This window comes from Acipenser ruthenus, chromosome 33 (assembly GCF_902713425.1).
Source record: "Acipenser ruthenus chromosome 33, fAciRut3.2 maternal haplotype, whole genome shotgun sequence".
Classification (NCBI taxonomy): domain Eukaryota; kingdom Metazoa; phylum Chordata; class Actinopteri; order Acipenseriformes; family Acipenseridae; genus Acipenser; species Acipenser ruthenus.
In genome coordinates, this window is record NC_081221.1 from 13,525,912 (window position 1) to 13,550,276 (window position 24,365).

At 46.7% G+C, this 24,365-nt stretch overlaps 2 protein-coding genes across 9 annotated transcripts; both read left to right on the forward strand.

Moving 5' to 3' along the window:
- The first annotated feature begins 3,406 nt into the window (after positions 1 to 3,406).
- Positions 3,407 to 15,291, forward strand: LOC117416414 (acyl-CoA-binding domain-containing protein 4-like). Of its 8 annotated transcripts, none has more exons than XM_034027456.3 (10): positions 3,407 to 3,619; positions 5,532 to 5,631; positions 7,041 to 7,161; positions 7,753 to 7,837; positions 8,695 to 8,818; positions 9,969 to 10,058; positions 10,154 to 10,251; positions 10,354 to 10,555; positions 10,814 to 11,016; positions 12,232 to 15,291. In XM_034027456.3, exons 2-10 carry the CDS (start codon positions 5,556 to 5,558, stop codon positions 12,358 to 12,360), a joined length of 1,128 nt encoding a protein of 375 aa, XP_033883347.3. In that variant the 5' UTR covers positions 3,407 to 3,619; positions 5,532 to 5,555; the 3' UTR covers positions 12,361 to 15,291. The 8 variants fall into 8 exon arrangements, with proteins under 8 accessions (XP_033883347.3, XP_058862612.1, XP_034762700.2 ...); XM_059006629.1 differs by having other exon boundaries at positions 10,354 to 10,546; XM_034906809.2 differs by having other exon boundaries at positions 10,354 to 10,468.
- A 2,872-nt stretch (positions 15,292 to 18,163) lies between these two features.
- LOC117416423 (protein HEXIM1-like) lies at positions 18,164 to 20,028 on the forward strand. The gene has a single exon (XM_034027472.3). It carries the CDS (start codon positions 18,481 to 18,483, stop codon positions 19,492 to 19,494), a length of 1,014 nt encoding a protein of 337 aa, XP_033883363.3. The 5' UTR covers positions 18,164 to 18,480; the 3' UTR covers positions 19,495 to 20,028.
- Positions 20,029 to 24,365: the final 4,337 nt, after the last annotated feature.

Genomic DNA, 24,365 nt, shown 5'->3' on the forward strand with positions numbered 1-24,365 from the left:
TGTGTGTGTGTGTGTGTGTGTTTTGAACAGGATTCAGGTCAGTGGTGTGTGTGTGTGTGTGTGTCTGTGTGTGTCTGTGTGTGTTTGAACAGGTTTCAGGTCAGTGGTGTGTGTGTGTGTGTGTGTGTTTTTGAACAGGATTCAGGTCAGTGGTGTGTGTGTGTGTGTGTGTGTTTGAACAGGTTTCAGGTCAGTGGTGTCTGTGTGTGTGTGTGTTTGAACAGGTTTCAGGACAGTGGTGTGTGTGTGTGTGTGTGTGTGTGTGTGTGTGTGTGTGTGTGAGTTTGTGTGTGTGTGTGTTTGAACAGGTTTCAGGTCAGTTGTGTGTGTGTGTGTGTGTGTTTGAACAGGTTTCAGGTCAGTGGTGTGTGTGTGTGTGTCTGTGTGTGTGTGTGAGTTTGTGTGTGTGAGTGTGTGTGTGTCTGTGTCTGTGTGTGTGTGTGTGTGTGTGTGTGTGTGTGTGTTTTTGAACAGGTTTCAGGTCAGTGGTGTATGTGTGTGTCTGTGTGTGTGTGTTTGAACAGGTTTCAGGTCAGTGGTATGTGTGTGTGTGTGTGTGTGTTTGTCTGTGTTTGAACAGGTTTCAGGACAGTGGTGTGTGTGTGTGTGTGTGTGTGTGTGTGTGTGTGTGTGAGTGTGTGTGAGTGTGTGAGTGTGTGTGTGTGTGTGTGTGTGTGTGTGTGTGAGTCAGTGGTGTCTGTGTGTGTGTGTGTGTGTGTGTGTGTGTGTGTGTGTGTGTGTGTGTGAGTCAGTGGTGTCTGTGTGTGTGAGTGTGTGAGGGTGTGTGTGCGTGAGTGTGTGTGTGTGTGTGTGTGTGTGTGTGTGTGTGTGTGTGTGTTTGAACAGGTTTCAGGTCGGTGGTCTTGATCTTGCGAGCCAGCATGGTTTTTAAAAGCCAAAGTGCTTTTTTAAAAGTCTCTCCCTCTATTAGAGAAGTCAGACCGATATATATTATAAACCAGCCAATCAAAACGTCAGCTTTCAGAACATTCCAGAGCATGATAAACCAGCCAATCAAAACGCCAGCTTCCAGAACATTCCAGAGCATGATAAACCAGCCAATCAAAACGCCAGCTTCCAGAACATTCCAGAGCATGATGTTTTGCTCAGCTGACTGGATTCTAAAGAGATTGATCACGTGGAACAGGATCTCCCGCTAAACTGCCTCACAGTCCCTGACAAAAAATACGCACTGCATTGAATCCATCAATCAATCAATCAATCAATCAATCCATCAATCAATCAATCAATGATTCAAACATTCAAAATCCTAAAAGGTATAGACAATGTCAACCCAGACGACTTTGACCTGAAAAAAGAAACAAGGACCAGGGGTCACAAATGGAGATTAGATAAAGGGGCATTCAGAACAGAAAATAGGAGGCACTTTTTTACACAGAGAATTGTGAGGGTCTGGAACCAACTCCCCAGTCATGTTGTTGAAGCTGATACCCTGGGATCCTTCAAGAAGCTGCTTGATGAGATTCTGGGATCAATAAGCTACTAACAACCAAACGAGCAAGATGGGTTGAATGGGGCCTCCTCTCGTTTGGAAACTTTCTTATGTTCTTAATCTTTATTTCTTATATAACGTCTTTCGCGACGAATCGCCTCAAAAGCGATTTACAGATAAAAAAAAACAACTTAAATTGCAGTACAGCAGCACACAGCTTCAAAATAAAAGTGACAAGACTGAGCTCGACCAGCTTCTCTATGAACCGGGTGGGCTGAAGCGGGCGGAATTCACTCGTCGTGTTTGTGAATCTTCTTGTGATCTGGTGAGAAAACGACACTCTGCTGAGGGTTAGTCTGCGGTGCCACCTAGTGGTCAAATTTCTACATTACCACCTGAATCGGAGAAGAAGTGTCTGATAGCCAGGACTGTATACTGTTCTGCTGTATTTAAAAGTAATAGAATTAGGTAAACGTGCGGGACCGTGCACTAAAATGCTGTACTGCGTGTCTCTAAATGCCACCAGACAGATTTGCAATACCGTACAGCAACATTCTCTCGCTATTGTTATTAAAAAAATAAAAAGACATAAAGCGCTTTCCTATTGAAACTGAATCTGAGTAAAACATTTTAAAAAGTTATTGAAAAAAAAACCCGTTAAGTCCCTTATACAATAGAAAACTGGTAAAGCTTAGAGTACTGTAAGCATTGTAATATTGTAATGCACAGAGAGGTATCCTAAAGCTAATTTAAAAACGTGGTAAACGATGGCAAATGCATAGCATAGGACAACTGCAAAATGACAGTGCGAATTAACCTGAATTGAGCGAGCTGCAAAGCGCCGTCTTGAACAGTGTCACTGTCGCCCGCTAGAGGGCGCCCCGGTGCGGTGAAAGTCGGACAGCTCTTAATTCAAGTCGCTTTATTGGCATGAAGACAACATTCGTGTATTGCCAGACTACAACATAAACATTATGAAGATCAATACATGAAAAGGAATAATGAAATAAAGAGGTAGGAATGTAAAATTAAACAGCCCAACCTCTCCTGTCAGCGCCATCACTGGGTGCGTTCAAAGTTGTTGTAAGAACATAAGAACATAAGAAAGTTTCCAAACGAGAGGAGGCCCCATTCAGCCCATCTTGCTCGTTTGGTTGTTAGTAGCTTATTGATCCCAGAATCTCATCAAGCAGCTTCTTGAAGGATCCCAGGGTGTCAGCTTCAACAACATTACTGGGGAGTTGGTTCCAGACCCTCACAATTCTCTGTGTAAAAAAGTGCCTCCTGTTGTAATGTTGTTGAAGCTGACACCCTGGGATCCTTCAAGAAGCTGCTTGATGAGATTCTGGGATCAATAAGCTACTAACAACCAAACGAGCAAGATGGGCTGAATGGCCTCCTCTCGTCTGTAAACTTTCTTATGTTCTTATGTTCTTATGAGGCAGACTTTGCTAAGTCTGTGCAGATTCTTGAGGAGAGTGTGGAGCAGTGTGGGCAGCAGTGTGGAGTAGTGGTTAGGGCTCTGGACTCTTGACCGGAGGGTCGTGGGTTCAATACCAGGTGGGGGGGGGACACTGCTGCTGTACCCTTGAGCAAGGTACTTTACCTAGATTGCTCCAGTAAAAACCCAACTGTATAAATGGGTAATTGTATGTAAAAAAGAATGTGATATCTTGTAACAATTGTAAGTCGCCCTGGATAAGGGCGTCTGCTAAGAAATAAATAATAATAATAATAATTCTGCAAATTCATTGGCTGCTTGCTCCGATTCTGCGCAGAATGACGAAAGTCTGCGTGACGTGAACGCAGCCCCTGTCTCAGAGCCGCAGCTAAACCATACGACTCTTTCATTGGATAATAAACTAAGTAGGCGGGGCGGGGGGTGGGAACATCGCAATTCCTGCAGCTGATTGGTGAAACCTGGAAAGTGAAACCTGTGATTGGCTGAGAACGAGTCTCAGAGGTAAACATCCTCGCCCACAGGGTAAAGGGCAAAGTCAGCTGATGTATTCGGTACCGCGTACTTATAATATTTACTGATATTATTATTATTATTATTATTATTATTATTATTATTATTATTTCTGTGTGTAAGTTAAACACACAGGCGATCTCGACATGGCGGTATAAAGACACACTGACGGGCGGTATCTACGCCATGCACAGGTAAGGCTGTATGTTTACTGTACAGTAAGTGACGTTTGTTCAAGGCTAACGTTGTGTAAATTAATTATTATTAATTATTAGCGCTGTTACGATGAGCTGCATCATATGCCGTTTACCGCTTGAGTACATCTCTGTGATCATTAATGGAATTCGATGCGTTTTTAATTTTTTAGCGCTTTTCGCACGACGGTGGCCTCTACACTCAAAAGTGTCGGTACCGAAATGTCTTAATAAGGGGCGTTTAATTAAGCTTTAAAAAATAGTAGCGATACAGAAAAGCTGGTCATGTTTAAGGAGACTATTTATTTATTTATTTTTTTAGTAAACATTTACCGACAGCGTACAGGGGCTCTGTTTCTCGGTTTTTATTAATTGTATTTTTCGGTGCTTATTTTTAGCTGTTTTCGAGTTTTATGTAAATCGTTTTTTTTCGGGGCTTTCGTTTTTTTTGATATAGTGTTTTCGGTTACTTTCCAAAATGCTTGAGCGTTTTTTTCTGTCAAAATATTATTATTATTATTATTATTATTATTATTATTTATTTCTTAGCTGACAATTGTTGCAAGATATCACATTATTTTTACATACAATTACCCATTTATACAGTTGGGTTTTTACTGGAGCAATCTAGGTAAAGTACCTTGCTCAAGGGTACAGCAGCAGTGTCCCCTACCAGGGATTGAACCCACGACCCTCCGGTCAAGAGTCCAGAGCCCTAACCACTACTCCACACTGCTGCCCGTCTATATGTCTAGTAACTGGACAGTCCTGGCACTCTTAAGCTGTCCCTTCTTTCCTTGCTGTCTTCCACAGTGAAATCACTCTGGTCACGGCACAGTCTTCTGGGGTTTTTGTCTGGAGGCATTTTTGTACATTTCGCTCAGTTCTTTTTTTAATTCCTCCCTGTTTTAACTGTAATACAGTTTTAAATCCCGCCAACAAGCCTCCATCCTGCTTGTAATCTCGTTTTAAATCTCGCAAGCGGAGTCTCCAATAGAAATGTAGGAATGTGCTGTCACTCAGTAGTTGGGGGCGGGGTTTAAAGTATTCAGAACGAATCAATGATAAGATGCAAGTCAGGAAGGCGGGACATTGCCCAGCAGCACTGGGAAATGTATTGATTATTATTTTTGTACTAGGTTTTGTTTTTTAATCGGGGGGTGTTTTATCGGTTAAAACCGAAATTCAGAAGCCCTTGGTATGTGAGTAATGCTGCCACTGCACTACGCGAACAACGACGAAATGTCAGACGACATTTAGAACATAAGAAAGTTTACAAACGAGAGGAGGCCCCATTCAGCCCATCTTGCTCGTTTGGTTGTTAGTAGCTTATTGATCCCAGAATCTCATCAAGCAGCTTCTTGAAGGATCCCAGGGTGTCAGCTTCAACAACATTACCGGGGAGTTTGTTCCAGACCCTCACGATTCACTGTGTAAAAAAGTGCCTCCTATTTTCTGTTCTGAATGCCCCTTTATCTAATCTCCATTTGTGACCCCCTGGTCCTTGTTTCTTTTTTCAGGTCAAAAAAGTCCCCTGGGTCGACATTGTCTATACCTTTTAGGATTTTGAATGCTTGAATCAGATCATCGCGTAGTCTTCTTTGTTCAAGACTGAATAGATTCAGTTATTTTAGCCTGTCTGCATACGACATGCCTTTTAAACCCGGGATAATTCTGGTCGCTCTTCTTTGCACTCTTTCTAGAGCAGCAATATCCTTTTTGTAACGAGGTGACCAGAACTGAACACAATATTCTAGATGAGGTCTTACTAATGCATTGTAAAGTTTTAACATTACTTCCCTTGAAAATGTGTGGAAATTTGCAGGTGGGGGTGTGGGGGTGTGGGGGTGTGGGGGTGTGGGGGTGTCTCCAATCCGCTCTGGTGCTCTCCTGCCTGCTCCCTGTGTTTCAGTGCTGCTGTCTGACGGGTGCAGTGATGGCTCATCCAGAGCAGGACTGTGAGAAGCGTTTCCAGGCTGCCGTTGGTGTCGTGCACAGCCTGCCCAAGAAAGGTGAGTCAGAGGAGCAGAGGCTGGGCTCGGAAGAAGCATTTCTGTACCTAACCTGCGGTTACATCATTTTAACAATTCTTTCTTCCTTTTTTTTTAAATTTAGTAGTTTCCAATTGATTTTACCCGGTTTTTCTCCCAATTTGAAATAACCAATTATTTTTAGGCTCAGCTCACAGCTACCACCGCCACACTGACTCTGGAGTGGCGAAGACGGACACACGCTGTCCTCCGAAGCGTGTGCCGTCAGCCGACCACTTCTTTTCACACTGCAGGCCAGCCATGCAGCCGCCTCACAGCTACAGCGTCGGAGGACAACGCAGCTCTGGGCAGCTTACAGGCAAGCCCGCAGGTGCCCGGCCAGACCACAGGGGTCGCTGGTGCGCAGTTTCTAAGATAAACATTCACACAATGCATGGGTTTGACACACGGCTAATAAGATATTAATACAAGAGAATTACACAAGATGACAAGACACCGACAACCTCCATACATCATACCCGAGTAAGGAATGTGTTCTTATCAGTAACCTTCCACGAGCTCGCCTTTACATTGAGTTAGAGATACCCAGACCAAGCAGAGCTAGATAGAGAAACAGCACAAACAGCTCCTCCTCCTTCAAACAGCGTCCTGATGAGTCTGTGACCAGCTGGATTGAACTGCTACGTGTTACAGCCTGTCAGACTGGACCAGGTCTCCAATAAGGACCCAGGAGGCTCATCCAGGAATCCAGGACTCGATCCCCATTGGATTTCAGATCTGCTATAGCCCGGTACAGGCTGGTTCTAGTGACCAGCACCCGGGCTGGAGAAAAATTCAACTCTGGTGACAAAGTCCCCCTTGGATCGGCAGGGAGACAAGTCGCAATTATCAACATTACTGTATAGATACCCTTATCAAAGCTTCCTGTAGTAAAAGCACAGTAAAGTGTAATGAAGCGCAGTGAGGTGTGGTAAAGCATATTACTAAATTATTATTATTTGTTTATTTAGCAGACGCCTTTATCCAAGGCGACTTACAGAGACTAGGGTGTGTGAACTATGCATCAGCTGCAGAGTCACTTACAATTACGTCTCACCCGAAAGACGGAGCACAAGGAGGTGAAGTGACTTGCTCAGGGTCACACAATGAGTCAGTGGCTGAGATGGGATTTGAACCGGGGACCTCCTGGTTACAAGCCCTTTTCTTTAACCACTGGACCAGGGTAAACTACAGTCAAGTCACTGTAGAACCGTGTGAAAAAGCATGGGGGGAAAAACTGCAAAAAAAACTGCAAAGATACCGCGGTAAACCTGCATAAGGGCACAGTTACTAATACATTCTGCACAGTGATTTGTGTTCATTGATGGGATGTTGTTTTAAGATCATCATCTACATTTAAGATCTCTCTCTAAGTGTGTGTTTCTCTGCAGGAGTCTACCGGCCGTCCCACGAGGTCATGCTCCGATTTTACAGCTTCTACAAGCAGGCCACCTGCGGGCCCTGCGCAGCCCCCCGGCCCGGGTTCTGGGACCCCATCGGCCGCTACAAGTGGTGAGGGGGGAGGGGAGGGGGGGGCTCTTACCTGTGTGATCGTCCAGAGCGATCAGTTTCAATTTTCAATCAATACTAAAAGAAATTTGATAAGTTCAACGACAAACACTTCCACTAGAAGTCTTACCCCTAACATAGTTTTGCCCCCATGCTTTTCCCATTGTTAAACCATGTCATTCACCCTCGTTTGCCATGTTGATTAATATGCTTCACCACACCTCGCTATTCCTTACCTGTGCTTTACCGTGCTTTCACTGTGCTTTACTACACTGTGCTGTGCTTTTACTGTGGGAGACTTTTGTAAGGGACAGATTGGATTTCGGTAATGGCGGCGCTGTCTCTGAAGATCACAGTTGAAGTATTTCGGGATGTGTGAATGCATTATTTTAAATCTATGCTTGTGGTATAAACAGCATGCTGAGTGATCGTTCGTGGTGCGTGGTTTTGTCCTAATGATCTCTTATACCTGTCGTATTGTAATCTAGGTGCAGTGTGTGCTGGAGTGAGAGTGCGGTTCTTGTTGAATGTAATGTTCAGTGTTAGGGGAGTAACCCAGGAGCTCAGTTTGATTGGCGGGTGTGTTTTGCGCAGGGACGCCTGGAAGCGGCTGGGAGGCATGAGCAGGGAGGGGGCGATGAGGGAGTACGTGGAGGAGATGAAGAGAGTGGCTCAGGAGGTACCCCCCCCCCCCGTCTGTCTGTCTGTCTGTTCGTCTGCCTGTCTGTCTGTGTGTCTGTCTGTTTCTATGTCTGCCTGCTGGGTGTAGGGTGGAGGGAGCAGGTTACAGGATCAGGGTGTAGGGTGGAGGGAGCAGGGTGCAGGTTACAGGGATCAGGGTGGAGGGAGCAGGGTGCAGGTTACAGGGATCAGGGTGTAGGGTGGAGGGAGCAGGGTGCAGGTTACAGGGATCAGGGTGGAGGGTACAGGTTACAGGGAGCAGGGTGGAGGGAGCAGGGTGCAGGGAGCAGGTTGCAGGGAGCAGGGTGGAGGGAACAGGGAGCAGGTTACAGGGAGCAGGGTGGAGGGTGGAGGGAGCAGGGTGCAGGTTACAGGGATCAGGGTGGAGGGAGCAGGGTGTAGGGTGGAGGGAGCAGGGTGCAGGGAGCAGGTTGCAGGGTGCAGGGAACAGGGTGTAAGGAGCAGGGTGGAGGGAGCAGGGTGCAGGTTACAGGGATCAGGGTGTAGGGTGGAGGGAGCAGGGTGCAGGTTACAGGGATCAGGGTGTAGGGTGGAGGGAGCAGGGTGCAGGGAGCAGGTTGCAGGGTGCAAGGAGCAGGGTGCAGGTTACAGCGATCAGGGTGGAGGGAGCAGGGTGCAGGTTACAGGGATCAGGGTGGAGGGAGCAGGGTGTAGGTTGGAGGGAGCAGGGTGCAGGGAGCAGGGTGGAGGGAGCAGGGTGCAGGTTACAGGGATCAGGGTGTAGGGTGGAGGGTGTAGGGAGCAGGGTGCAGGTTACAGGGATCAGGGTGTAGGGAGCAGGGTGTAGGGTGCACGGATCATGCTGCAGGGTGCTGATCAGCCTCTGTTGCCCAGCAGGTCATCGACACCGTGCCCATGAATGAGAAGACAGCCTCCATGTTCCATCACTTCCAGCCTCTCTACCACGTGATCCACGACATGCCCAGGCCTCCAGACACTCTCCTCCAGCAGACCGGGGGTGAGGAGGGAGGGGAGAGGGGAGAGGGGAGAGGGGAGGGGAGAGGGGAGAGGGGAGGGGGGAGGGGGGAGGGACAGAGGGGGCGGGAGGGTTTGTGCATTTGTAAAAACACACAAGCATTAACACTCCAGGGCATTCAAAGCATTAACACTCCACTATGCATTCAAACCGATTCGAACAAGGGAAGCACCGTGTGCGTGTTTATTTCTATGTACATTACTTGATTACATTCATCAGTATTTGTTTTATAATCGCTTCATTGCTTTCACCATTTCTTAAAACGTTAAAAACAGTGAATACAGCACTGAAAACAAGTCTCAACGCTACTCTCAAAACAGCAGGCTTTTTAAAACGGTATTTCCCCCAAAACAACACCGAACATAGGGTATGACGTCTGAAATGAAGTCTTTCTGACCAGCTTGTCTGTACAAATGAAATGAACTCGGGTTCCATCTGGAATGTGTAACGTTTCTTATCAATAAATTCACTATTTTAACTGTCATCTTTTCATACAGCGTAAAACATTATTTACTGAATTAAAAAAAAAAAAAAAACTATTATTGTTTAAAATTGAAGATTATATAACATGGCTAGTCAAAGATCTGCACGCAGCTCCCAACAATTACTAGAAACGAAACCCCACAAGCAGATAACTTGAACTTAAAGCATATGTGGAAGTGACCCCAAATAAATGTTACTTTTCGTTAATATATGGTGTTTCGAACATATAAACTAAAAATAAAAAGGTCTTCATGAATTTCTATAACAAACGTACTGTAAAGTCTGCACAGGTGTTGTCTTTTCCAGTGAGCACGCACAGGGGTTGACGTGAGTCTGTGACCACTCTCAGACGGAGCGAGTTTGCTGGAATAAGATTTCTGCTTATTTTCAAAAAGGTTCCAAAAAAAATGGACGGCACTCCGTTCCGGCTGCCAAAAAAAACTACAAGAACCACGACTTCTTCAAGATGTTTTGTTGACGCGTGGCGCTGGTGAGACAGCACAAGGCGTGGCTCGCTCGCGTTTCTGATCCCTGGACTGCAGAGGGTCTCTCACTGTGTGGCAGCGAGCCTCTCGCGGGGAACAAAAGTTAATTATATTTGTATGCCGTGACCCTGCCCTCTGACCTGTGCCCTCTGCCCTGTGTTTAGGTGAGCTGGAGGGCAGCGTACGTGACGAGTGGAGTGGGGATTGTGAACCCCAGGGGAACGGGCCGGTGTGGGGGGTCAGCGGACAGCCAGGTGAGGAGGGAGTTGGGGTTACCTTAGAAACTCCGATTGAGGGTTTTGAGATTAATTTTCGTGTCGTGTGCTGATCTCTCTCTGTGCTGTCGCAGACGCAAGGGCGGAGTTTAACCAGGAGAGTAACCATGTGACCAGCGACTCGGAGAGCGAGGTGTTCTGTGACACCATGGAGCAGCTGGACACCGACAAGGTACACAGGGGTGAGAGGTCACGTGAGGTCAGTGAGGTCAGCCCGAGTGCATGTCTGTGGTAAAGTGGTCTGCTTCTGTCTCTCATGCACTGCTATCTCCAGCAGGGGGAGCCCCAGAGTGATTCTTCAGCATCAGAGCTCCAGAGTCCGCTCAACCCTATCGCCGCGGCAACACAGGCAGGGGCGGGCCAAGGCGGAGAGAGGGCAGGCCCAGGAGGTGAGGGGGCGGGCCCCGGAGAGGGAGAGCCAATGAGGAAGAAGGGAGCTTTGGGGGACGGACGGCAGAGTCACAGGAGTGAGAGACGTGAGATAATCACCAGCTTGTTCAGTATATTTCAAAAGGATTTCAGTGCTGAAAATATTGAATTTGAGGCAGTTTGAGTGAGTCGGGTTGTGTGTTCTCAGCCCCCCTTCAGAAAGGCTTCCACATGAAATATTTGCCACTGATTTGATTACATTTATTAGTCTTTCTATTCTATAGTATACAAGATAACAAGTATTAGACAGTGTATTATAAAGATTTAAATATTGATTTTAATGCCCCCCCCCCCATTCTTTACAGGCCAGCGGAGCTCAGGGGGCGTGGTCAGGGATGAGAGGGGTGTGGCAGGAGCAGGGGGAGGGGCTGGGGAAGGAGGACCTGAGAGAGGACACCCTGGCGCTCTGGAGCAGCAGATCGCCCTGGCACTGCAGAGGCTGCAGGAGGACATGCGCTGCGCCAGGGACAGGCTGCATGCACTGGAGCAGAGAGCAGACATGCAGCAGGTATCAGAGACGGGGGACTGGGACAGGGACAGCTGCAGTCCCCAGTCCACACACCACACACACACACAATAAACAGACTCGCACCTGAACACACTGAGACACACTGACACACACTGACACACACACACAGACTCACTCCCATGTGGCGCACACACACACTGACACACTCACAGACACACACTCACACGCACACACAGACTCACTGTTACGCACACACAGACACACAGACGCACACAGACTTGCTCTCACACACACACACACACACACACACACACAGAGACGCACACACAGACACGCACACACAGACAGACTCACTCTCACACACAGACTCACTCTCACACACACACAGACGCTCACACAGACGCACACACAGACTCACTCACACACACACAGACTCACTGTCACACACACACACACAGACGCACACACAGACTCACTCTCACACACACACAGACGCACACACAGACTCACTCTCACACACACACAGACGCACACACAGACACAGACTCACTCTCACACACACAGACTCACTCTCACTCACACACACACACACAGACGCACACACAGACTAACTCACACACACACACAGATACAGAGACGCACACACAGACACACACACACAGACAGACTCACTCTCACACACAGACTCGCTCTCACACACACACACAGACTCGCTCTCACGCACACACACAGACACACACACACAGACTCACTCTCACGCACACACACAGACACACACACACAGACTCACTCTCACGCACACACACAGACACACACACACAGACTCACTCTCACGCACACACACAGACACACACACACAGACTCACTCTCACGCACACACACAGACACACACACACAGACTCACTCTCACGCACACACACAGACACACACACACAGACTCACTCTCACACACACACACAGACACACACAGACTCGCTCTCACACACACACACAGACTCGCTCTCACACACACACACAGACTCGCTCTCACACACACACACAGACTCGCTCTCACGCACACACACACAGACTCACTCTCATGCACACACAGACTCACAGCACAGCCGGTACAAAGTGCAGGACTGGCAAACCCAAGGACAGTCGGGGGTATCCCGAGTGTGCGTGTTGCTGTGGTGAGGGAACGCAACTGAGATTCTAAAGGATACCATCTCTCCTCTCTCCTCCCTCTCCCCCTCCCCCTCCCCCTCTCTGCAGGGCCCCTCCTGGTGGCTGCCTGCTCTCTCTGGACGCTCCCTCATCTTCCTCCTGCTCTGGCCCTTCCTGGCTCAGTGGCTGACTCACCTCCTCCGACGCGGGCGCAAGAAGATGCAGAGAGCAACATGAGAGGAGAACCCAGCCCAGCCCAGCCCAGCCCAGCCCAGCTATAAAGTGTACATTTACTTTGCATATAATTAGGCTAATTTTGCTGCAAAACTGTTTTTCTGATTTTTAGTTAGTGACAGTTTCGTGGTCACACACATTTCATGTTTTCCAGCCTGTGAACCAGAAGGCTGTTGCACGCAATGCTTCAGTCAGCCTTTACAGCGACCAGCTGCTCTGTCACATCAGGGTTTGACTGAAGGACCAGAGAGAGCTGGCTCAGAGCTGCCTGTCCGTTCAGGGTCTAAAGGTGCAGAAACACTAAGAGAAACGAAACTCTTTCAGTCCTGAATTGTTTGTGTTACTTTTTCATGAAAAAAAAAACTTCTTGTCGAAATGTTTGTCATTTGTTTAGTTTCGTTCAGTGTTACTCAGTTCAGCTCTAGTGGGTGTTTAATATAAAGATAATCACAGTTTGAAAACATGTTATTTCCTCTCACCAGAGAGACATCGTTCTCTTAGTCAGTTTCATGCTGTCTGTCGATTTTTAACTTTTCCAGACGTTTTGATTTCTGCGTTGGCTCCTGTGAAGTGCAGCTCATCTTTCCACTTCCTGTGTTCAAGACCCCCTGTGGTTTCCTGTGGGGGTCTTACAGCAGTGTCACACAGGAAGTGAACTGGTAGTGTTGTAGCTGGGAATAAAATGTGTATTATTGGAAGTCGGGAATGTTTCTAGGAGAAGAGATTCTGCACCCCTCAGCACCCAGCAGTGTTTAAATCTTTTCATGATTGCAAAAATGCACTTTGAGAGAAATGCTGGTCTGCTGTACGTTGGTAAAGCTGGTTATTAAACACAGAGTTTCAAAAACGAGTGCTGTGCCGTGTGATTCAGCTGAGCTGAGTGAAGCGGAGTCCGGTTTCAGTGGTTCAGTTTCAGTGGTTCAGTTTCAGTGGTTCTGACGGTTCAGTTTTAGTGGTTCTGACGGTTCATTTTCAGTGGTTCAGTTTCAGTGGTTCTGACGGCTCATTTTCAGTGGTTCAGTTTCAGTGGTTCTGATCGGGTTCAGTTTCAGTGGCTCAGTTTCAGTGGTTCTGACGGCTCAGTTTCAGTGGTTCTGACTGGGTTCAGTTTCAGCGGCTCAGTTTCAGTGGTTCTGACCGGGTTCAGTTTCAGTGGCTCAGTTTCAGTGGTTCTGACGGCTCAGTTTCAGTGGTTCTGACCGGGTTCAGTTTCAGTGGCTCAGTTTCAGTGGTTCTGACCGGGTTCAGTTTCAGTGGTTCAGTTTCAGTGGTTCTGACGGCTCAGTTTCAGTGGTTCTGACGGTTCAGTTTCGGTGGTTCTGACGACTCAGTTTCAGTGGTTCTGACGGTTCAGTTTCAGTGGTTCTGACGGTTCAGTTTCAGTGGTTCTGACGGCTCAGTTTCAGTGGCTCAGTTTCAGTGGTTCTGACCGGGTTCAGTTTCAGCGGCTCAGTTTCAGTGGTTCTGACCGGGTTCAGTTTCAGTGGCTCAGTTTCAGTGGTTCTGACGGCTCAGTTTCAGTGGTTCTGACCGGGTTCAGTTTCAGTGGCTCAGTTTCAGTGGTTCTGACGGCTCAGTTTCAGTGGTTCTGACCGGGTTCAGTTTCAGTGGTTCAGTTTCAGTGGTTCTGACGGCTCAGTTTCAGTGGTTCTGACCGGGTTCAGTTTCAGTGGCTCAGTTTCAGTGGTTCTGACCGGGTTCAGTTTCAGTGGTTCTGACCGGGTTCAGTTTCAGTGGTTCAGTTTCAGTGGTTCTGACGGCTCAGTTTCAGTGGTTCTGACCGGGTTCAGTTTCAGTGGCTCAGTTTCAGTGGTTCTTCCCGGGTTCAGTTTAAGTGGCTCAGTTTCAGTGGTTCTTCCCGGGTTCAGTTTCAGTGGCTCAGTTTCAGTGGTTCTGACCGGGTTCAGTTTCAGTGGCTCAGTTTCAGTGGTTCTGACCGGGTTCAGTTTCAGTGGCTCAGTTTCAGTGGTTCTGACTGTGTTCAGTTTCAGTGGCTCAGTTTCAGTGGTTCTGACCGGGTTCTCTTTGGGTTTCACCGTCACTCTGGTCCTGTGTGACAGCACAAGCACGTCAGACTGACTGCAGCTGTTTTATTTGCACACAAGTCAGGCCTTCATCTCACTGTGAAGTTTTACAGTGGAGTGCTTGGGTTGACTCGGAGAGGCATGAATGATCATTTCCAATTACAGCCCATCCAGCCCCAACACAGCTTCTGCGTCTAAAGGCTGCTCCCTACACTGTAATCACAGCACACACGAAGCGATACGGTCCAGGACCCAGACTCCCCTGCAAACCAGCGCCAGGAAGTGCACTTCAACCAAGAGAGCATCAGTGAAGACACTGAAGAAAACTGCTGCGGCCTCTTCAGTGGGAGCTACTCTGTAAAGAGCATCTGCAAACCCAGGGTCTTACAGAGGCAAAAGCTAAGCCTGTAGCTCCCTTCCTCCAGAGCAAGACACCCAGTAACCCCACACACTGAGTGCTGGTCATGTGCTGAGAGGGAGCAGGCTGCAGAGAGAGAGGCAGGGTGCGGGTCCACTCTCGCACAGCAGCTGCACCCAGCGACCCCCAGGGTTTACTGCAATAACCAAGACCTGCATCTGCCCTCCGCCCTGCCCTGCCCTCTGCCCTGCCCTCCACCCTCCCTGCTGCTCCCTACTGCAGTGCAGTTTTACGTTTGACTCTTGCTAACCAGTGGGGACTGCCTATCTTCAGATGTCACTGCCCGTTTACAGTGGAATAGCCCACAAAGCTGTCTGATTTAATTTATATTAGGGGCAGTGGTGGTGGTAAAATGATTGGAATACAGACTCCCTCCCTCCCTTATCTCTCTTCTCCTCCCTCCCTCCACTTGTCATGAAGGACCTTCTTAGCACAATTTATAAAATGCATTCAGAACCTGCATTGAATTTATTTTTTAACGCCCCCCCCCCCCACCCCCCCGCCCCACTTCCCGAAATATACCCTAATGTATCCCAGGGCTCCTGGCCTTGAGGGGTATGAGGGGTACCCCCCCTTCCTCCAGAACATTTCGGACAATGATTAATCTGACCTAAATGATTAAAATGACGTTTCTAATCAATAAAAGAAATCGACAACACTACTTGATTTGAAATGATAGATTTTGCAACTTGAGTTTGGAACCCATTACTGATGGAGGGCACATGCAATCATATGCTATTATATGCTATCATAATATCGCTATTAATATCGTTATTATTTTATTTTCTTAGCAGACGCCCTTAGCCAGGGCGACTTACAATTGTTACAAGATATCACATTATTTTTACATACAATTCCCCATTTATACAGTTGGGTTTTTACTGGAGCAATCTAGGTAAAGTACCTTGCTCAAGGGTACAGCAGCAGTGTCCCCCCACCTGGGATTATTATTATTTGTTTATTTAGCAGACGCCTTTATCCAAGGCGACTTACAGAGACTAGGGTGTGTGAACTATGCATCAGCTGCAGAGTCACTTACAACTACGTCTCACCCGAAAGACGGAGCACAAGGAGGTTAAGTGACTTGCTCAGGGTCACACAATGAGTCAGTGGCTGAGGTGGGATTTGAACCGGGGACCTCCTGGTTATAAGCCCTTTTCTTTAACCACTGGACCACACAGTCTCCTACCCTCCGGTCAAGAGTCCAGAGCCCTAACCACTACTCCACACTGATCATGATTTACTTCACCCAAACAAACAGTGATCTTATTACATATACTAGAAAGAAAAGTGATCTTGCCTCGTTCAGTACGATTGTGTTTCTGGAGCTTTAGTTCTTCATGGTAATACTGTTGATAGTAGCTGTAGTTTAGAAATGATATTTCTCGTCACACTCCGCGCTGTGCTACCTATCCAAAAAACAAGCAGCTCTTTAGGGAATGTAAACAAACTGGACCATCAAATAGGGTGTGGTCCGGTGCCCAGACAGAATAACTAGGGAGAGATGTAGTGAAGACTCACCTTTATAATCCTTTACTGTGAATCTGCTGGAGGTAAATGCAACAGGACAAGTGTGTTATGGTTTTGCGGTTACAGAGGTAACTCACACCCACTGCAGTCGGATGTTGAAGTTACAGTTGTTTTTGCTCGGGCTCTGGAGTTGTGCCAATGTTTTCCATTTTGTGATTGGTTGGATAGATTTGGACACTATTGTGTCTCACACACACACACACACACACACACACACAGCGCCGCAGCACAATGAGGAATCTGAAAAGCAAAACCATTATTCGTTTGTTTTCATGTCGACAACCACAGAGCTCGTGTTTTAAGATCGTGAAGACCAAATGGTGACTATTTCCGTCGCCCTGACAACTGTGTAAAATATATTCACGTACACACGTTCGTATCGTTACTGTTAAGGCTAGTAATATTGTTAAAAGGTGTACGTCACTTAATCATAAAAACAAAAGGTGCTGTTAACTTGCATTGCAGACTTTTCTGCATAAACGTGTATAGAGAAGGCCAGTAGTGCCTTATTAAGTATTTACACGATAAGTCATCTCCGTCATCGCAGTTCCTGTATACTATTAGGATGGATGTTTTTGTAACGTGTGTTATTATCTTGACAACATTGACAAGTGTAGATGAATACACGTGATGGAATCGGATTATATTTACCCCAAAAAACGGGGTGGGGGGGATGCGAGACGACTGGATTTCACATTATAAACGCGTTAATATATCTGTTAACTGATTATGTGACACAAATCGAAACGTTTCAACAAAAACTCCATCTGTACCAATGTTAGTAGTGACAGTGTCACTAAACAAACACACAAGCTAATCTCAGGATTGATATATTTATTTATTTTTGGACTGAAGCTCATATTTTTATCGTGTTTATTTACTCGCCATATTGTTCAGCGCTCAATCTAATCTCACTGCGTTTCGCCATCTCAGACCAGAGAGGGGCGTGCGCCGTAATATCCATCCGCTTCGACAAAAAGACGGTTCGTATGGGAACAAACTTCACTTTTAAACACGCATAAATATAGTTAGTATTCAAATAAGGATGATTTCTGAAAAACTTCAGCATTTTATAAAACGTGTAATCGCCGAGAAACATTTTGTCAAAGGGACTATTTTAAAACTCGGGAGCAGACACTATTTTCAGGGAGGTGGAGCCTTTCATTTAATGGTACATAATTCGATAATACATGATTCATATTGTATAGATATATTCTAACAATATATATTTAAAACGGTATGTTGCGTTAATTCTATTCTTTCATCTGTGTATTTAAAAAAAAAAAAGGTTTTATACGGCTGCTACCTGAGTCACCCCCTGATATATGTGAATGGTACTGTCCGGTAGGTTGTTCTACAGTTTCTGGCTCGATAGGGCGAAACGGACTATGATTGACAGGCTTTCAGTCCAGTTGTATTGCGATTTGGGCTTAGCAACAGTGCACGCGCCGGCACGACCAATCACTGCGTGCTCGAGCGGGCCCGCGTTTGGTTACAGGACGCGGCATGTGATTGGCTAACAGGTTCGTCATTATCCGGCGGGGTGCTGGGAGAATGAGTTTTCTAAACCGAGGTTTAAATGAAAGAGATACGGTTTGTTGACTACAACTTCCATAACACCATTGGTCACGCCCGGTTGCCGCATGCGTACTGAGGACAGCGGGGTTTCCTATATAAGGGAGGAGCGCCTGTGCTGAGCAGTAGTTTGCAGTGGACGGCGGTGGCGGTGGTTGGCAGAGCATTGAAAGCAGGCAGAGTGTTTGAAGAGTTAACGAAAGCGGAGGGGGCGGGACTCGACAGACAGCAATACTTCTGAAGGGGGGGGGGGGGATCACCAAAAAAAAAAAAAAGACAAGAATTTTTTTTTTGTGAACAAGAGATTTTTTTTTTTTTTTTTTAAACAATCTGCAGTTAACTATTTTAAATGAACAAATGCTGCTAATTTTAAGAAGCAGCAAAAACATTATTTGCAAAAGCCTGAACAGCAACTAACAACAAAAAAGAAAACAAATACCAATTTATTTTATTTTATTTTATTTATTTATTTATTTTTAACCATAAAATATTAATGGTAAAGATGGTGTAGTGTGCGCTTGTTGGGTTTTTATCGCTGGACATCACATAAAAAAAAATCAAAAAAATAAAATCGTAATGTCAGACCCTGCTTCTGGACAGGAGGACAGACCTGACCCGAAAACTCCGGGTCACCCGGCGGGTGTGAGCGGCGCGGCCCGGGAGCCTCCCCGAGCCAATCAGGACGGCGGGATGGAGAGCGGCGCTAGGGGGCGCTCTGGAGAAGACCGCAGCAACTCCCAACCGCAGGGGCCGGGAGACCGAGAGGCGAGTCCGGGTAGAGGAGCCGGGTCCGGGTACCCAGCGGCGGCGCAGCCATGCCAGGCGCCCGGCGGGGACGCGGGGGGGACGGACGTTCCCGTGGAGCACGGCCGCAGCGGTGACCGGCCTGGGGAAGGCAACCGAAGCGGAGGCGGGGTTCAGAGCTTGCCCGGTAAAAAGAAACACCGGCGGCGGCCCTCCAAGAAGAAGCGTCGCTGGAAGCCGTATTTCAAGCTGTCCTGGGCGGAGAAGAGGGAGCTGGACGAGCGTGAGACGGCGCGGGCCTCCCGGGTGCGGGAGGAGATGCTCGCCAAGGGCCTGCCGGTCGCCCCCTACAACACCACGCAGTTCCTGATGGAGGAGCACGACCGGGAGGAGCCCGACCTCAAGACCGGGCAGGGGGCGCGGAGGCCGGCGGGGGTCAGCCGCTCCGAGGACACGGCCAGCGAGGAGGAGTCCGTGGAGCCCGAGGAGGAGGAAGAGGACGGCAGCGGGGGCAGCGACGGCATGGGGAGAGCCGGGGACGGAGGCGGGGAGTTCCTGCAGAGAGACTTCTCCGAAACCTACGAGAAGTACCACGCCGAGAGCCTGCAGAGCAAGAGCAAGCAGGAGCTGGTGCGGGAGTACCTGGAGCTGGAGAAGTGCCTCTCCCGCCTGGAGGACGAGAACAACCGGCTGAGGCTGCGGCTGAGCAAGAGCGCAGACAGCCCCAGGGTGAGGGAGCTGGAGCGGGAGCTGGAGAGGCTGAGGGCGCTCAACACAGAGCTGAGCACCGAGAACGAGGGCTGGAGACGCGGGGAGACGGGGCTCGCTGGCTGCACGGCGGAGTGAACTCTAAAAAAACAATGAGACTTAAAAAAAAAATAAAAAGAGACGCGCGAATATAATACCGAATCAACCTGCTGTGTGTAAGTACTTTTATAAATCCGACGTCATCAATAGTGTTATAAATATTATTTTTTATTATTATTTTTTTTAAATCAAAGACGTCTTCCATTTTGAGGGATTTATAAATACAACTTTTTTTAAAAAAAAAAACGTGTTGGTCCTTTTTAATTACAATATTTGTGTACACTTTTTTTTTCCTCCAAATGTTTAAAGGCTTTTTACATTTTCAATATGGAATGTATATATTTTAAAGCGAAAAAACAGATGAACTGAAGCTTTGTGTTACTCTAGAACCGAGTCGAATGAAACTGTCTTGTGTTTACTTCGCTTACTCTAGAACCGAGTCGAATGAAACTGGCTCGTGTTTACTTCGCTTACTCTAGAACCGAGTCGAATGAAACTGTCTCGTGTTTACTTCGCTTACTCTAGAACCGGGTCGAATGAAACTGTCTCGTGTTTACTTCGCTTACTCTAGAACCGGGTCGAATGAAACTGTCTCGTGTTTACTTCGCTTACTCTAGAACCGGGTCGAATGAAACTGTCTCGTGTTTACTTCGCTTACTCTAGAACCGAGTCGAATGAAACTGGCTCGTGTTTACTTCGCGCTGTTTCACGTGAACGCGTCCGAAAGGAGTCCGTTCAGCACAGGACCAACACAGCACGTTTACTGATAATGAAATGCATTTGAATAACTGTAAATATATCAAATATATATATATATATATATATATATATATATATATATATATATGCAACGTGCGGGGGTCGGCCCTTTTTTCTTTGCCCTGTTTATTATTATTATTATTATTATTATTATTATTAATTTCTTATCCAGGGCGACTTAAAACTGTTACAAGATATCACATTATTTTTACATACAATTACCCATTTATACAGTTGGGTTTTTGCTGGAGCAATCTAGGTAAAGTACCTTGCTCCAGGGTACAGCAGCAGTGTCCCCCACCTGGGATTGAACCCACGACCCTCCGGTCAAGAGTCCAGAGCCCTGACCACTACTCCACACTGCTGCCCTATATTAGCATGTTGCTGTACAGTGAGAGCCCCCACCTCTCTCTCTCTCTCCCCCTCCGTCTCTCTCTCTCTCCCCCCTTCCTCTCCCCCTCCGTCTCTCTCTCCCCCTTCCTCTCTATCCCTCTCCCTCTCTCTCTCCCCTTCCTCTCTCTCTCTCTCTCTCTCTCTCTCTGTGATTGTTTATTTTCCAGAGCCCTGACCGCCACTCCGCACTGGTTCTTAGTGTATGTATTTTTTGTAATGAAAGGGGGAGATGGCGGAAGGGCGCTCGGTTTCAGGTTTAAGTGTGGTTTCTGCTTATCGAGATGCTGAAGTTCAGCGGAAGACCGGGTCGAGCTGGCCGTGCTCTTCAGCGTCCTCCGGTGAGACTCACACCGAGCCCGAGGCAGTGTAGCGCGGCTGTGCATGTCTGCTCGATCGGGGGCGACTTTACCATTTTTTTTTTAAAGAAGTTTTTAAAACAGTTTTTGTGAACTCGATGGAGTTCGAGAAGTTGCCCAGCCAAACACAACACAAAAATAATGGTACAATTATACACGCATAGACTGAAGGCGATGTAACAGATGGTAACTATTATATCTCCTCTCTCTCTCTCTCTCTCTCTCTCTCTCTCTCAGTGATCGCTGTCGGATGCAGAAACGGTCACGGGTGTTTTTCAAACATTTACGCTAGTCAGGGAGTATGTCATAGTCCGATCAGCTGGGTTTTAATTAATTGCATTAACCCGTGTGTGTTTGCGCACAGACTGGATTCCACAGGTGTCGGTTCGGTCCACTCTCGAATGGGCCGGGTTGGTATTTGCGCGCAGAGGTTCGCTCCCCGGGCTGCAGCTCCGTGTCGCTGCGCAGGCTCCTGCAAAGGGAAGTCCCTTTGACTCGCTTTTCTTTCTGCTGTCGAAGAGTTTCCGATAGCGGTGGGCGGGTGCAGCGATTTCCTTATTATTTTTATTAAGAAATTTACGTTATTTCTTTATATAAAAAAAATAAAAAATAAAAAAACGCACACATTTAGCGATTTGATGGCTTCTAATTTATCATTGTAATTATATTGATTAAAATGATCAATTATTATTATTATTATTATTATTATTATTATTATTATTATTATTATTATTTCTTAGCAGACGCCCTTATCCCTTGACGCTTCACACCTAGAAAAAAAAAAGTTTTTTTTTTAAAAATCACGATGGAGTGCATCAAAACACGTGAAAGTGGGGTATAGGCTGTACAGTGGTAACGTGTAGGCGAGGGTATAGGCTGGAAGGTGGTAACGTGCGTGTGCGTGTGCGTGTACGTGTCTCCCCGTGTGCAGCGCTTGATCTCGGCTCCTATTGGATGTATAGAGACATGCATGCGAAATATGACTTAGAAATTGTGCCGTATTGAGGTTGCATTCCTTAGAGACAGTACTCTCTGAATGTATGGTCTTCAGATTTTGTACACAGCTGCAATCTATGATTTTCCATTATCAGTGTTTTTCAGTAAGAAATGTTTCAAAGCCACGTCATTCAGGGATCCATTCCAGTCCACACACTTCTTCAGCCCCTAGACGATTGGTAAACGTCTTTAATATTTTAAACGGGATTCTTGTGTCTGCAGATAATACAAGCCCTGCACGCCGATTCTATCGCACTCGTTCAATCAATCGATGTTTATTTTATATAGCGCCTTTCATAGTGGACCGCCATCACAACGCGCTATCTGGGGCTGGAAGCAGCTCGCTCTGTCTGTCTGTCTGTCTGCCTGCCTGTCTGCCTGTCTGTCTGTCTGTCGCTCTTGCATTGTTTGGAGGAGCTCATGACTGTCTGTGTGTCTCCAGTTTGCAAGGGAGGACTGGCGCTGACACACACACTCGTTTATCGGGAATTTGAAGCAGGTATCGCGGGAATTCAGGAAGCCTTCCCGGGACAGTAAATGCCAGCACCATAAACTGAGCAATCGGGATACAATACTACTGCAATAGACGCGCAATATCGATCGGTTGTCAATACTATAGCAGTGACATGATCAATGTCTCCTATTGGATGTCTAGAGGATTTTAAAGAGAGTTTCGTTTGCAGGTCCCGTGTTTTTTTTTGTGGCGATCCTGTTGATAATAAACGCGTTAGAAGCATTGCAGAACGCAGACTGGTTTGCAAAAATGAAACTGATCAAGCGGCCGTGACCCTGGGAGCATTTCCCAGCGCCCACAGCGGTCCGGGAAACACGTTGCTAAATGGATGCGAGCGCATCACACGTGTCGTCATCACCTTTCGAATATTTTTACTTTATTATTATTATTATTATTATTATTATTATTATTATTATTATTATTATTATTATTATTATTTTAAAACGGTTTGTGAACTGTGTTGCCCGGGCAAAACTTGAAAAAACAAAAACATGACGCAATATAAACTAGATATATAGACAGGAAACTTACTGCGGTGCAATCGTGCACGCAGTGACTGAAGGGGGTACAGTATTGTGCTTGCTGATGGATATTGCCACGCTATCCTTAGTTTTATACACCATATAGTAAATTAAACTCTCTTGTGTAATGTTTATTAAATTGCAGCGCACTAACAGGGACGCGTTTTGGCAGTGGTCGAAGTTCTATCTGTTTCATAATCTTGGTAATAATAAGCAAGGATACACATACTGTATGAATGCATACACTGTGCGGTAGGACCTCTGAGAGACCTCTCGTGGAGTCCTGAAGTGTGCACGTTTTGATTACCGCTAGAGGGCGCTGTCTACGCCAGGAGAACACAACTGAAGCTCCACAACCCCTGTGTTGAAATAGTGTGAAGCTCGATTTTTAAATAACAATTTCGTAATTCGACATTCAGGCCAGAATGCAGGTGTTTCCACATCAGATGCGTCCAGCAAGTTTTTCATGTCGTACGCGTAAGGCCCAAACGAAAACCTGGGAGTTTCCTGGCAGTCACCCCCAATACCCCCTCTGCTGACGTGTCCCTGCATTCTCCAGTCTGCCGGCGGTTGTTTTAAGGGCAGAGATGTGCCTTCTTCATATTTAAAACAATAGCACCAATCTCAATAATAGTAACAATAAAAACTTATGCATCTATATTGTACACTTTATGTATGCAATCCCAGTGTATGTGTAATACACGTGTGTAAAACAGCAACAACACACTACCAGTCATAAGAATGGATAGAAAGACCTGCCAGGGTGCCAGTCAAGGAGTTTGTAAAAACACAGACTGCTGATGCTGCCCTGCCCCCCAGCCTCTGTGAGACGAGGTTCATGCACACTGCAAAGTACCGGCTGTGTTTAACAAACAGTTTATTATTATTTATTTCTTAGCAGACAACTTTATCCAGGGTTGTTACAAGAAATCACATTATACAGATAACACATTATTATTATATACAATTACCCATTTGGGTTTTTACTGGAGCAATCTAGGTAAAGTACCTTGCTCAAGGGTACAGCAGCAGTGTCCCCCACCTGGGATTGAACCCACGACCCTCCGGTCAAGAGTCCAGAGCTCTAACCATTACTCCACACTGTACACCGCCAGCACGCCTGTTTACACACACAGGTCTTGAAGATTTCAGCATCAGTGAAGCAGAGCTATTAAGATACAGGAGCTAAAAAAATAATAACTCCCCAGAGTCCCAGATGAGATTTATCCGAGGGTGCTTAAAGATACAAGGGTAGAAATAAGCTGACCACTGGGCTGGCTACTATGATGAATAGTTCAACAGAAACAGGTGAGATCCCTGAAGTCTGGAAGCTTGTGTTGTGCCATTATTTAAAAAGGAGGATAAGACAGA